Source organism: Mya arenaria, chromosome 1 (genome assembly GCF_026914265.1).
Source record: "Mya arenaria isolate MELC-2E11 chromosome 1, ASM2691426v1".
NCBI lineage: Eukaryota > Metazoa > Mollusca > Bivalvia > Myida > Myidae > Mya > Mya arenaria.
This window is the reverse complement of record NC_069122.1, coordinates 47,290,569-47,306,919: the sequence shown is the minus strand read 5'-3', so window position 1 is coordinate 47,306,919 and position 16,351 is coordinate 47,290,569. Positions and strand designations below refer to the sequence as shown.

The following is a 16,351-nucleotide window of genomic DNA, read 5'->3' as shown; positions in this document are numbered from 1 at the left end:
TATTAAAAATAAACTTATTTAAAACAACTTTGTCAGTGAGGTAAATGATTTTTTACGAAAAAAATCTTAAGAACGATTGTATTTACCGTATTTTATTTTGAGTATATTTCCGTTCAGACCTTTGGTAGGCTTATGCATTTCATATTGTTATAACAAACACAATTTCAATAAGCTAGGGTTAAAATCGGAGAATATTATTAATTATCATAATTATATTTATAAATCATTTACCATATGTTAAATTAACTGCTACGAATCCTTGTCATGTATATGAATAAAATGCTCATCTTTCACCTGCCACAATCTTTAAATATGTTTTTGTTCTGTATAAATCCTTCTTTTGGAAATTTGTTTATCAAAATTATATTTTGCAAATTGGTTCCATCTGAAAAAGTGTTATTAATTATCTTATAGTTAAACAAATAAGTATTAAAAACAGGTATACATTGCGGAGACGATTCTAGTACATACAAGACTGATTATTACAATTACAATTGTCCTTTTTTTATTTTATGAAACGTAAGATGACCAATAAGAAAAAAACAGTGTGTATATCATTAAGACACACATCCTATCCAAGTTCGATAAACAATGGGTGGAAATTTACTCATGTTGAGAGAATTATCCCACAGTGACCTAACTTTTTTTTGTGTGTGTGTGTGGGGGGGGGGGGGGGCGGGGGAACCATTTTTCTCAAGTTTGGTGAACATTTGGAAGTAAATGCTTCTTACAGTTAAAGTGCTATAACTTTACTATTATTTGACCTACGTGCACAGTTTTTCTTACCTGAAATGACCCACTTCCCGGGTAATGAGGATTTTCGCAAACTAACCTAGTAACCTACACTGACCAAACACTAGGCACGCATTCGATTGGCAAAATTGGCTTGAATGCCATTAGCAATGTTATGACATAGTTTACCAAAAATGGCCAGAGAAGACAAATGGATGCAATTATTATTTGCCTGAAGGACCTAGGCTTACCTGGTCGATACATGACCCATTGTCCAACTTGACCTAGATTTTATGTTTTACAAAGTCTGACCATGTTTGAAAGAGATTGGAAGCAAATTGGACTTTTAAGAGTATTTATAATGTTTCTATTCTTGATATTTGACCTAGTGATCGAGGGACACAGTCCTGACCCATATTCAAACTTGACCCATATTTCACAAAGACCAAGTCCATGAAGATTTGACCAAAAACGAGGGTTCTCGTGTTACAAAGCAGAATGGCCTTATGTTGAGCAACAATGCGCTCAAGTAACGTTTGGGCTAACAATCTAACAATTGATAAATGTCTATAATGTCTAATCGTATACAGTAAATTCAAAGTATCGTGCCTAGATGATTAAGTGTGAGAACGCCTATTTAACGGGGATTTTAAAATGTCCGCCAGCTACTTTGGTTATCTTCATATAAACCACAAAATGTCTTTACATGTTTATTTGTAATTAAAAAAAAACACACGTTACGAACTAGCGACTTCGATATTTGAGTCATGCCATCAGTGCTGATCTTGAATAACGAGCTTAAACGAGTTTCATTTTTTTATAAAACTTTAATTTCATAATGGAAAACAAAAGAAATAAAGTAAATTCCTAGCATAGAATGGCGCGGCATTTTGATAATATAATAAAAAGCACACAGTTTCTGAAATATATAATTTACATGACTGTTTTTATCTAAGAACAAATAGAAGATGCCATTGGCCTATATATTAGTAACTGCGCGTAAAAGAAACAGTGCAAATCTTATATATATTAATATATGCTTTGTTTATATTAAATAGCTGAAAAAGGTTGCATTTGAATAAATTAACAATCAGTGAGCGTCCCTTAATTCCCATAGTTTCACACAAGAGAATTTCTAGAAGACGGCCTGAATAGACTGACGGCACCGCTCTTGCTGCCAACGGCAAACCCCGGCTGGCAGGCGGAAATGGCGGGCGCCACACGTAAATCGCTCTCCCAACGTATTATGTCCTTGCATTCACACGTGAGTGACACCGTGTGGATTGCCGCTGACGTTCTCGTGTGTTTGGAGTCAATAACGTATATCTCACGTTTATCGGGGTCGTAGGCCATCCCCGTTGGTTCGTTGAGCGGAAATTCAACAGTCCCTCTATAACGTCCGACTGACGTTCCGTCAAGTTTGAACATCATTATACACTTAATGTTCCAATCACAGACAATAACTATCCCGTCTTCCGTAACTTTTACGTAACGTGGATAGGAAAACGTCATTGTGTCACGACGTTCATGTGAATCGTGACGGAACGACTGCAAAATCGCCCCACCTTCAACGCTGATGACGTCAATAACCGGTTCTCCAAACTGAGGCACCTGTCCACAGACAAAAACCTGACGCGGCTCGTGGTACGCGACACATGCGTACTTCCGTGAAGTGCTCACCGTGCTTATAGCTTTCACACTTTGTTCTGTCACTTTTATTGTGTACAACATGTTCATTTTTGGAACTGTAACAGCCACCAACTCATTCGTGATAAGCGTAACGTCCCAAGGTTCTTCGCGAAATATAAGACCGCCGTATGATACGCCTGAAGAGTTGAAATATTTCAACTTCCGGTTCCAGCGATCAACAACAACAAATCCGTTTCCACGCACAACAGCGAGCGCAAATATTCCCGCAGAGCGTTTATCATAAACTTCATTTACAGAAAACACTTTCGTAATCTTATTGCCACGCGGACGTGGAGATATTTCTTGTAAATTACAGAACTCAGCTGCGGGTATTAAGGCACGCTCGACATTTTCAATTCCCGCTTGACTAGTCGAGGCGCTTGCCGTAACATTATCACTTCCGTAAGCCGGGGACGCCTGTGGTGTCGGGTTCCGGGAGTATGGTGGTGGTGGAGGGCCTGGGTATGGCGGTGGTCGCTCATCCGGACGCGGCGTGGTCCTTGGTAGTCCAGGATATGGAGGCGGTGGGTCGTTTTCAACGTCCAAGTCATCACCTTCGCTATTTCCGTCTTGACCTGTTGTTGAGGAGCCAGTTCCTGGATCTCGGGTTTCAGCTAATATCTGCGTGTCAGCCACTACTGGCGGAAAGACGGAAGATGGAGTTGATGATGTGCTAGATGAGGACGATGGCGACAGGGTTGCAGTGACATCGGCGTTGACTTCAATATCGATCAATTCAACGGGCGATGCAGCTGACGGTGTCGGTAACTCCAACTGGAACAAAGAGGCGCCAACTTCCACTTGTTCTGCATCTTCTGCGCGCCCTTCAATATTTGAGGAACGACGTTCAGAACTGCCGTCTGTTGTATTCGCGGGGGACGACCTTTCACACGCACTATTTCTGCCCAATTCCGGTCTACTGTTTTGGCGGGAATGCACTGGTGAGGTGCTACGTTCCCGTTGTCTAACTGGCGGCAAAATAACACGCAGATCCTCATGAACACTGTCGCTTTCCGGTGACGTCCGCGACGAATGGTCGCTTCCGACGCTTTGCGCAGCCTCGGTGATTCGCTCTACTTCCAGGTTTCCAGCTTCTTGGCAGTCCGCTTGCGCCGAATTTAGGATCTCTACAGACGCAACCTTGCTGTTCAAGATAGTTTCTTCCGTTTCCGAGTCAACGAAGAAACGGATCACCAAAAATCCGTCTCTTGCAGCCTCTATTTCTTTCTGTGATTTGCAGCACAGTTTAACTTCGTCCGATGCTTGAATGATATTCTTCAGCGTCCCGATCATACTGACGTCAGGGTGAACACCAACGCTTAACCTGGATATGTTCTTTATACAAGTTTTTTTCTCTTCAATGACGCCGATGGTATCTCGACAGTTTTCAATATTCTCAGAAATAACACGTTCCTGGTCTGCAACTTTTTCATTCAAGTGGGCCAAAAGGTCATCTTCTTCCCGACGTAGCTTATGTAATATTTTTTCCTTTAAGTGCACAAAATAACGTTCAATTTCAGCAATAGTTTCACTTTTCTTTGCAACCATTCTTTCTTTCTTCGACGCTAGGTTTCTATGGAAACTTTTTAGTGTGTGTTGCGTATGTCCAATTTGGTTAATAAGATTTGATGTGACGTCTTTACACGTGGTGTCAATGTTTGAGTTGAGAAAGGCTATAGCACAATGTTTGTGTTCTGCCTGAACGTCTGGCAGACACTGGTCGCATAGCAACGTTATGCACGTTTTACAAATGGCGACGTTGCCCTTTCCGGAGTGAGAAAAGCAAGTGCCCCATCGCGAAGGCACCGGAGGTGACGTCGTATTATGCGAGCGACGTCTTGGCGGGATAAACGGCGCACTTCTGCTACGTCGATGTCTTTCCATTTTGACGTCAGTTGATAAGGCGTTTGAATGGTATCTTAATAATCAACGTACCTCATTTCGTAATAAAAAAATCAAAACAAACTTCAAACTCTTCAAAACTCCAATTTATGAATTCTTCTCATCACAGTCAGCATTGAGCTTCATTTAACACCCTCGCTATATTGGCATCAGACGTAACAATACTTGCGCCATTGATACAAATCCGTTCACAGCAATGTTTATATTTTTCTTCATATGAACTGATCACATAACAGATTCATAGAATTTTAGTTCGTCACATCCTCCTGGTTGTAGTTTCATTTTCTATTAATTGATTTCATGATGTTATTTTCCAGTACTTGTAACCCGAGATACCTCTTCAGTATTCACAGCGATGATTACACGGCAGAAGTGCTCCATTAAACATACCGTTCTTTGCAGATGATTTGACTCTATTGTATATCAAATAATGTTTTATGAATGAATATGAGTCATTCTTCAAAGTTAATGATACGACCTACTGATATTTTTACATTCATTGAAGTATTTATTTACACGAACCGCTTATCTGGTTTTGAACATTTGACGTATGTATATTGAGTTTTGCGGTTTCCTCTTTGTCGTGATTGTTGGCGATTAAGATCGCTGATCATTCCATTTTCACTCCGTTGATCTCTTCAGCGGCGTTGATTCATCGCAAATAGCTGCATGAGTTTACCCAACGGTTGAATGGTGACATCCAAACTCGGATTCCTGCTGATCGGTCTGAAAAAAAACAGAGAAAAAAATATAACAATGTAAATCCCATACCCAATTGATGACTAGACAACTGGTCCTCCTGACATCTTTGAATAGAATTAACTTATAATATCAACTATGTCATTGACGCCAGACTGTGCAAAAAAATGATAACATTAAATAAAGCTGGCTATTTTTAGTGACTATAATATATAATATTGTGTATATCAAGTACATTTTCATGCATTGCTACTGTTTTACATTCTGCTCGTGAATGATAAACTATGTATTATGTGTATTTCTATTTATCTAAAAAAACAAAACTTTTTTGACTATGCATTATCTTTTAAATGTTATCTAGCATACTTTGTATTGTCTATATGTTTTACTTAATTGTATATTATGCCATCTCTTTTAAGAAATGTCGGTCAAAAGCTATTCAAAGCTTATGTTTGCTGTTGTATATAATATCCGGCAATAAATATTGTCTTGACTTTACTTGATGGTGTTAAGGTTTTGGGACATCGAAAACAAATGCAATCATAAAACAGGTTTAGAATTAGAAAATAACTACATAAACATTCCAATAACATGCAATAATATTTCACGGTCATAGCATGATGAACGTGAAAATACACTCTTGTTTTTAAGTCTTTTAAGCCCGATTAGGAATTGTGATGCTTTTGAATATATCTGAACGACGTTGAGAGGCAGATAATGTGCTTGATTTGTATGTAGTTATCCTGCCTGGTATGCAAGTTTTGTTATTGGAACCTGACCTTTATCACAGAATCAGTTTGGTAAGCCTAACGTCCATTAAGACCAACGAGGTTAGTAGGTTTTAGATGCTCATCCCCGTCCAACTCGGTGACCCCCCCCCCCCCCCCAACCGGGCCAACCCTATCCCATTTTTTACATGACAGTACCTTTACTTTTATCTTCGTAATAATTTGCCATACGGATATTAATTACTAAGTTTATGTTTAGGTTCAATAAAGTTTTAAGCAAGCAGTGTGCTGTTTAAGTCACACCAACGAACAATAACATTTCTCTGGTTGAAGTTTAATGCATCGTTAGGAAAATAATTCGACCTGTGTCGATAATTAATGCAACAAGAGCGCTGCGGAGCGTACGGAAACATTCGTCTGTTTTTGTGTTTGTGTTTTTTTAGTCAAACATTTACAAACATTTGGCAACAAAATGGTTTGGTTTAGGTAACATCCTTATCAAAAACAGGTAGGGTATATAGGCTTTTTAATATGTTTTATTGGGCTTTATTTAAGAACGTTGCATTCATCTTTGTAGTATTATTATGAATAAAGCTTTAAAGGTTTTTATCTTCATATTAAAACACAGGCCAAAAATATATTGGTAGGGTCGGGTAACCCGAACCAAATAGTTTTTAAGGCATAACTAAAGCCAGCGCTTATTGTGTCCGGTAATTATTGCACCAAGTTTCATTTTAATGTTTTGCACTCTTTCTGATGAATAGCCATGGTTCAACTTGTACTACGACTACATATTTTTGGAGTGAAATATGAGTTAAACGCTTGTAACAATAGTAGAAAGTCATGGTAGGTGGCAGAGCATGCTAAATCTTTACCAACGTTAATGAATATATATTTTAAATGATTTTAACCTGAATTTACAATTAGTGAATAAATTAAACTTCTATATTTGACTTTTAAAGCTGCACTCTCACAGATTTACTGTTTTTACAACTTTTTTTATTTTTTGTCTTGGAAAGAACAAATTTTTGCATAAATAACTGTAAAACAATGATATAAGGTTGCTGACAAAAAATCAGATCATAGATTTTCATATTTCTGTTCGAAAAGTAATGTTTTATGGCTTAAACCGTTACTAACGGTTTAAGAAAAATGCATTAAACATAAACTTTTTAAACTTTAATATATAAATCAGCGATCTTTTTTTGTCAGCAGTCTTATATAACTGGTTTCCATGGATTTTCGCAAAAATTGGCTCGTTCCGAGACAAAAAATAAAAGTGCAGCTTTAATATATATCGCGAGTAAAATACACAGCCTTTGTCTGAATATGACAGATATGATAAATTTTAACTTTTCCAATTGTCAAGTGTCAATAAAATACCACAAATCATGAAGTTTAAATACTAGAACGGGGCTTTGACTAAGATAAACTTCATATAGGAAGACAAGTCACATTGGACTAATACGTGCTGGTTATTGTTCCGTTACACCGTTGTAATGGGAATAAGAATGCTTCATTGCTTCATTCTAGAGCACCAAAATTCTAGCACGACTGCGAAAAATGTGACAAAAAGCGTATAAAATAAATATTTGTTTATACCTGTCAGACGCAAAGCAAAGGCCATGATTTTGGAGTACGCAGATCGAGGCTTTGGGGTATAATAACCCCTTCTCCCCCTACCCCCCTTCGGTTTTTATTTCAAACTCGGGGGGTTTTGGTATGACAAAAACTTCGATCATTCAAAATTTCATTACGCAACTGCGTATTTGCGTACAGTCAGCTACGCGCCTGATTGTATATGACTAAAATGGTATAGTATCTTCAATCTGAACTCACTAGTACTAGAACATCAAAAAGTATCACGAGGGATGTCCTAACAACCCCAACATCACACTTCATCCCATAGTTTTCATGATTTCGGTTTCCGTACGGGGACGGGGAGGGGAACGTTTAAAGACATATTAACTGTATCTGTCTTGCACAAAAGATAGTGAAAATAGGAACGGAACTTCCTTGTTTTGTCTATTGATTTCCATTTTGGCAATCTTAAGATTTGAGAATAACGCATCGTTCATATAGTGGCCCAGTTGTATATGTTTAAATGACACGCACGTCAGGAGAAACTCAAACACGATCAGACATTAGACGTATACAAAGCATGCATGCCAAGAGAAACTAAATAAGTATGATCACACTTACTCGCCAGATTTTACTAAAACACGATCATACTTAAGACGTATACTTTACAGGACATGCTCGCCAAGAGAAACTTAAACACGATCACACTGTAGACGTATACAGTGCATATACGCTAGAGAAATTAAAACACGATCACACTTAACATGTACACAGGACATGGTCGCCAGGAGAAATTAAAACACGATCACACTTTGCATATATACTGGGCATGGCTTGCCTGGAGCAACTTAAACACGATCACACTTTACATGTTTAGAGGGCATGCTTGCCTGGAGAAATTAAACACGATCACACTTTAGACGTATACAGGGCATGCTTGCCTGGAAAAATTAAAGCATGATCACACTTTACATGTATAGAGGGCATGCTTGCTTGGAGAAACTAAAACACGATCACACTATAGACGAATACAGGGCATGCTTTCCTGGAGAAATTAAAACATGATCACACTTTACATGTATAGAAGGCATGCTTACCTTGAGAAACTAAAACGGCATACTGGCCTGTAGAAACTTAAACACGACCACACTTTGGACGTATACAGTGCAAGCCTGGAAGACCTAAAACACGATCACACTTTATATGTATAGAGGGCATGCTTGCCTAGAGAAAATAAACACGATCACACTTTACATGTATACAGGGCAAGATCGCAAGGAAAAAATTGAAATACGACTCAAACGTTAGACTTATACATACAGGGTATCCACCTCAGGAGAAACTAAAACACGATCACACTTTAGTCGTATACATACAAAGAATCAACCTCAGGAGAAACCAAAACACAATCACACTTTAGACGTATACATACAAAGAATCAACCTCAGGAGAAACTAAAACACGATCACACTTTACATGTATACAGGGCAAGCTTGCTAGGATAGACTTAAACACGATCACAATTTAGACGTATACATACAGAGTATCCACCTCAGGAGAAACTAAAACACGATCACACTTTAGACGTATACAGGGCATGCTTGCCTGGAAAAACTAGAACACGATCACACTTTAGACGTACACATGTATACAGGGTATCCACGTCAGGAGAAACTAAACACGATCACACTTTAGAGGTATACAGGGCATGCTTGCCTGGAAAAACCAAAACACGATCGCCTTAGTTGTATACAGTACAGTACATGCATGCCAGTTCTAAGAAACTTGAACATGGTCACACTGTACATGTTAACAGTGTTTATTAATAACAATTAAAATGGAATGCTTAACATTAAAGCAAACTGATTCCAATGACATGGTGCCTGGGCAAACTATTCAAAGTATGAAAAGTGTATATTTCTACCTGATCACTGACTGCTTTCTGACCATTTGGAAGCAGAAACTCATTTAATATTAGTCTACGTAAACTTTGAGATATACGTGACTTAAATATCCCTAAGTGTGATTAAGCTACTTAATATGTATATGTTTGTACTATGAATATTCTATATTCACCGGATACACACAATTTGTATCTAGATCGAATTATACAATGTATTTTCAACGTGACAAAAACTCCAAAGCAACTTACATAACAAACGCCTTCTTTGAAAATTAAAAGAAAATAAATCTACATAAGCTGAGATGAATGGTTCAATCAAATGAAGAGTTCATAACAAGTGACGGTTGTTTGTATTATGTAAAAAATGATGAATATAATTGCACATTTTCAATCAATATAAACATGTATCTTTACTTTACCTAGGTTATGAAACGTTATCCTATCCACGCCTCTACATTTACACGACCGAGGAAGCCATTTTGAACATAAAACTACCGTGTACATGTTATGTTTCGGTCGATAAAATACAGGTAAACGTGACACCAGTTGTTCAAATATATGCTAGGTAAGGGGTGTAATTTACAATTACACTTCCTGTGACAACGTATGTATTACTTCCCTTGATCTATCCCAATTTCATACTGGCATACTATGAATCAATGCAGTACTTTTAAAGGTGGGCTCTGAGTGAAAATAATACTAAGGGCACCTTATTATAGTGACGCAACGTTGGACCCTACTACTCCCTTTAATACAAGCCGTAACGCAGAGACAGTGGGTGTGGTTATGCCACACCCCTATTACCACGCCCCCGACCCGGTTATCAATGACATTTAAGGCAAATATGTCTCTAAGTTTATAACTTGATTATCATTGGGGATCTGTAAAATGTATTAACACTCATACAAAAGTTAGTTAACGTTCGCCAGTGTAACATTCCTCCAAGAAGATGATTATGTACAATAGTAGTTTGCATGGTGAGGGCGGGGATCCGGAACCTCGATCCCCTGGGTTGACAGACAAGCCACGGTCTTACCACTAGCTCATGGATCCACCACTTTACATACTTACCATGATCGGCACACACGGTACATATTCCTCTTACACTATGCATATGCAAAATGAATCACAGTGCGTAATAGAATATTGGTTGCACCCAACGACGCCTTTAACCCCCCCCCCCCCCCCCCGTTTATATATTTATCACTCTGAAAAAAATGTGCCAATTATCCGATGTTGCACAACTGCTCTTTCGGGTATAATGTTTAATTTGAAGAAAAACATTTTCAACATCGCACAAGGAACACAGTGTGGTATCAGGCCCTATAATGCAGCAAATAGGCGCGGACAGACCTTATATAAACTAAAAAAAATGAAGGCAATACTCAAGATTCAGGACTCTGAACCTTCTTTCGGGAATGACGGATAAGTGAAATAACACTCCAGGTAGTCACGTCATATCATTTTGTACAATCTGGTCGAGATTCATTATTAGATCGTCTTTGTTTTATGAAGATGCAATACAACTAAATTGTGAATTCCATTTATCCATCTACATCTACTGACATATATGTACACCAAGAACGCAGCAAGACAACTGTGTGTCTGCACGGCGGGTAATCATTGGAGCTATGTGTTGAAAAACCTCCAACGCGTCTTCCGTTATAGTGCCAATGAGTGGAATATGGATGTAAACAGTGAGTATGGTTTCTTATTTTTTCATTTTTAGAGGTTTATTCGAGTAAATCTTAAAAAATGGAGAATGTAGTTCCACATAGGAATGGCCATGAGTTGTTCTAAGTGTAAAAGTTCTGAATAAAATTTAATATCTGATCGTCTAGAACTTGCATAACTTGCTAGACGTTAATGTTGACAACGTAAAAATCTGGATTTTCGTGAGAATTGTTCTCGTACCTTAGGTTTAAGCATTTTCTTTACATGTGTGTGGCTTTTTTATTGATCAAAAGGTTGCCGCGTTACAAATTTTAGAACTTTGCTGCACTATGCTCGATTTTCTGAACGTTGTGGTGCCAATGAATAGGTTGTGGTAAACTGTAGCAATTTCATATAACATGAACTGAATTAATATCATTTTCGATCTTTTTAAAGTATGACCTACTACAGCTTCGCGGACTTTAAGGTTCATTTAGTGTCTAATAAATTAATACTTGATAGCAAATGGTCGTCGTAATTCTAATTCTGTATTTCCAGGTATTATAAGGCAAAAATCTAACGATTGGGTTTACATATTTTCAGATGGGTGTCTTTAAAGGGTAAAGGAGGCGGGGCTATTCATGTCGAGAAAAAATCACTCCGTAGCTCAAAGTTTGCAAGAAAAAGTATTTTACAGTCATTCACCTAAATAAACAAGCACTCCCTTGCCGTCTCAGAAAAAAGATTAATAGTTTAATTAATCAATGGTAACAGCTTATTGCCAATGACTTTAAAACATGTAAATCTAACCATTGCTTTAACCAGGGCCTCAAGAAGTTTGCTGCAATTATGATCATGGACCTTGGTATCTAACAGTGGAAACATTGTTTCATAAGATACAGAATGAATCCAAATCTCAGACAGCCTTGCCTTGCCTGTTATGACAATGCCACATGAAGGTGGCCTTGTGTTTTCCAAACATATTTAGCAATATTAGTTTACCAACATGAATTGAAACACTGAAAGTTATTTTGGGTTTCATAAAAACATACCAGTAATCATTGTGGTGGTTGACTGTGTCAGTGTCATGTCACTAATAACATTAGGTACCATAACACAACCCACAATTTTTTGTATTTATTGGGCATTTACATTTTGTACATAATTATTGTGAATTGTTAGTTCAAAAACAAATAGGTCATACAAATTAACATACATGCTGTTTAACTAGATATTTAATTTCTTAAAAAATATAACTATTCAAAATATACTGTTTATAGAACTGGAGTACTCAAATGTTCAGCCTAAATGTATTTTTAAGTGTTTTATTATCAAATTAATGTTCAATCTGTGACCAGTTCAAGAACTAATGATCTAACAGATTTTGTGTATGAAAAACCAACACTACCTTTAAGTTTTTTATGCAATAACATAACAAGACAAAATGGTGCTTTTCTAAACAAATTATTAGCCTAAAGTGTTTAGATATTTCCATGAAAAGTGTTTTGATATTTCCATGTCCATCCATGTTGCCACAGAAAGATGTTGATGGTGGCATGTCTGTAAGAACTCCATCAGCATTTCTTATCACCATAGTAAACTGAAAATAGAACATGAATATATATCATTTTAAATACATTTAACAGTGCCTCTCTCTGGCGTTACTTTTCATGGTGTCAGACATTGATACTATACTGTAATACTTTGAAATTTATTTTAATTGTTGTTTAAATAATGGCACATTTAACCAAATTTGAACTTGACAGGAACACTTCAGGAGTTTAGTGTAAGTGTAAAAATAAAAACAGAGACGTTATAAATTATTAATCATAATCAGTCCGGCGAGCCCGTCAGCAGAGACATTAGGGTAAACACTAAAGGGTGATAACGGAAGTCTTAAGAGTACTCAGTTATTGTTTAACCCAGGAGAGTATCCAGATGTCTCTTGCATTTTTGCTGTCATATCAGTAAAAAAACACTAACATTTGGTAAATTGAATTTGCCCCCATGACCGCTGTACGGAGCACCCAGTGTTAAATTGTTAATGTTACCATGATCTTGATATTTGACCTATTGAACCCAAAATCAAAAGGGGGCAACAACTGACCACGACTAATGTGCATATGATATGTATCCAGTTTGTCAACTATACACCAATTCGTTCAAATGTTATTGATTGAGGAATTTAGCTGACAGAAAATGTTAGGAATTGTGCTTTATTAAAGAAATACAAGATTTCAACTGCATGATATGTGAAGTATGTATGTTTCATAATCATATTAGAAATTATCATTAAAACAAAAGAAATATTTGAAAGTTTTGAGCACTTCATTTTGGGAATGCAGAAGGGTACCCATGCTGGTATCCTTAGGAGCACAAGGGTGCTACCAAAAAAGGACAGAGTGCATCGTTAAGCTAAAACTCTATTGAGTAAAGTTACTATGAGGTCGATAGGCTATTTCCTTGACTGAAAATACAGGTTACAACAAAAGGATCTTAAGAATAGATGACATTATGAGATTTTGCCACAAAGGATTTCCTCACTTTACTGAAGGGAAATATTAAAATAAAGTTATAACATCAACATTGACACTCGCCTAGTTAATGTCAGCTCCGGCATGCCTTCATCTGTACCTTGCTTGAATCCTGGAATAAGAAACATGAAAAGGTTTTAATGAATTACCCCCACTCAAAAGAACTTACAATCTTTGACAAATATAGGACATTCTGATAGTCAATTTGTAACTGTCAAGAAATACAATGGTCATATCGTAACCATAGGCTCATATGTTGTAAACATGATTTAAGGTTTTGATGTGAGTTTCTTATTTTGATATCTGCATAAGATATTAGATTAACATATATATGAGGAAATAATTTAATTACATTTGAGTTTTTAAACTAGCTAGTTTTATGTTGCGAAGGAATTTTTATAAGTAGGCTGAGTATTAAATGTTATATCTTTTTAAATTCATAGATTGTTTTACCATTTAGACTTTAATTGTGATGTCCCTTTAAAAGACAAAAAAAAAAATATAGACCATTTAACTTTAGATTTTTATTTACTGTGTCATAGTCCAAAGCACCCCCGCTATGATCAATGATGTCAAAAATACTTTTTTAAATTGTGTAGAAGTATTGTAAAATGTAGTGTGTTTGTCGAATGGTTGTATGTACTTTTTATATGCTAATTTGTATTTAAAATATGTTTAAATTTGAATTATGTCATTGGAAATTAATATCAAAACATGTAAATTTTAGGCTGTTTTTGTCGCATTTCGGTATGAAAGTATGCAGAATGGAATGTGGCTCAATTAAGTAAGGCTAATTATTGGCTTGTTATTTAAGCGAGAATTTGAGTTATGTCTCCAAATTGGTGTCTTGGTTGTGGTGCCATATACATTTAGTATCGATTAATACACTTAACGAGGTGCTAAGTATACCATTTATTACCTCGTTAACTGATGGTTACCATATGACTAGTCCAAATAATTATATGTTTACGGATTTTTTACGTTTTTTGATATGGCAAATCCTTCACGTACAAATTGTTTAGAATCAAAAGTGGGTAGTAATTCCGATTGGGATTCCGGGTTAAAGCATTTAACATCTAAAAAATATCATAAAAACAAGAAATATTACCAGATTATGTTATTTCATATCAGTTCTATACATAAAAATGTCATATCCTACGAATAATTATGAGTTTGACGTGTTTTTTTCATTTCTTGCTGTCAAATCATAGCGATATATATATATATGAAGGGCATCTGCACAGAATCTGGGCACAATTTTAAAAATAATCGGAACATTTCGGCCATGGCCGAGTTGTTATGATTGTATTTACGAGGTATATCTCGAAGCTGGTCGGAGGTGGCTGAGTTATTATGTTTGGGTCGAGTTGTTCTGCTTGGCATAATTGTTGTCTGTGTCAGTCAACTTTCGTTTTATTGGAAAAGTAAATAATGTGTTTTAATGCATTAAATGCTTGTTGTGCCCAAAATAACTTTTCACTTACATGGTAAAATATGAATATAAACCTTTATGATCAATTTAAACCATAAAATACTTCACTTAATACAATTTCAATATTTTTCAAAACACCCCCGTTTTTTGCACAAACCTGTTTTGATGTTAGCAGGGTTGCCAGCACTTTGGTGAAATAAAATTCCCTGACTTTTCCCTGACTTTTCACTGACCAATTCATGTTTTTCACTGACCATAATCGTCAAACACATAAACGGCCTCCTGACCTCCCCTATAGCCGTCCAATCCTCCCATTATATTTTTGCATGTAAACTTGTATTTATTTTCCAAAATATAAAACATTTACATTGTACATCAAAGTAATGATTCAAACATAGTGTTCTACTATTCTTAACTATTTCTATTCAAACACAGTGTGACTGTTGGTCAGTGAAACATGTGAAACATTAGCATGAAAACAAGAACATAGGGCTCATTTTGGCATATCATGAAATAATCACTATAAAATTAAAGACTTTGAATGAGTATGGTAAGTAAGTGTGAAAAAAAGTTAGTGTGAAAAACATAGCATTGCATAATTTAACCAGTTTCCATCATGTTTGCAAGACAAATCCTCTTTTACAATTTCTTAGTGTCAAAGCAAAAAGCAAAGCAGGTTATATGCCAATATGGTAGTTTGGTATACATGTATACTGACTAGATTTTGTTAGTAATTAAAAGCCCTTCTAGTAATTTAATTATATTATCTGCCATCAAATCCCTTTATTAGATGATATAAAGAAACCGCAACACCTGAAACAAGGATAATAATCTATAGATTAGAATATAATGTCAGGTAAATTCTCTTTTCTGGTGTTATATTCCTACAATACAACAGAAATTACGTATTAGTCAGCTCTGGAGGCAAGGGTTGCAAAGCCTTTCAGTCTTTAGGCTGAATGATGTTCTAAGGTAAATAATGGGTATTATAATCACTAAGTTAACATATAATGCTTCTTAATATCACAGTTTACTGTTATTTGAATTTAATGCTTAACTGTGAGAGTGATAAAGTCAAATATTAAATGCCTAAAGACTGCCATAGCCAAGAAAGACCTTCAATGCGTATATTTTTCGACCTTTGAAATAATTTTTCCCTGACTTTTCAGGATTTTCATTTTTCACTGACCAAATTTCAAAATTCCCTGACAATTCCCTGACCTTGAAAAAATACCCAATTTCCCTGACTTTTCAAGTCCGCTGGCAACCCTGGTTAGGGATTGGAAGAATCCTGTATAACACGTCTATAATTTTAGACTACCATAATAAATATGACCAATTGATTTCATGACGGTTACGAATTGACAAACAGAATGGTTACGAAATAACCAAGATTCGGGGGTTACAAAATGGAAAGTTTACGAAATGACCAGATCCCGTTGACGGCCATTTAGGTGGACTTTCCAAAAAAGGCATGGAAAATTACTTCGCGAAAACA

General features: G+C 36.3%; 1 protein-coding gene across 2 annotated transcripts; it reads right to left on the bottom strand.

The window, feature by feature from the left end:
* Positions 1-1,436: 1,436 nt before the first annotated feature.
* LOC128239241 (uncharacterized) lies at positions 1,437-9,790 on the bottom strand. 2 transcript variants are annotated; one of them, XM_052955802.1, is made up of 3 exons: positions 9,654-9,718; positions 8,429-8,512; positions 1,437-5,049 (listed from the first exon to the last, which is right to left on the bottom strand). In XM_052955802.1, exon 3 carries the CDS (start codon positions 4,303-4,305, stop codon positions 1,852-1,854), a length of 2,454 nt encoding a protein of 817 aa, XP_052811762.1. In that variant the 5' UTR covers positions 4,306-5,049; positions 8,429-8,512; positions 9,654-9,718; the 3' UTR covers positions 1,437-1,851. The 2 variants fall into 2 exon arrangements, with proteins under 2 accessions (XP_052811762.1, XP_052811753.1); XM_052955793.1 differs by lacking the exon at positions 8,429-8,512 and having other exon boundaries at positions 9,654-9,790.
* Positions 9,791-16,351: the final 6,561 nt, after the last annotated feature.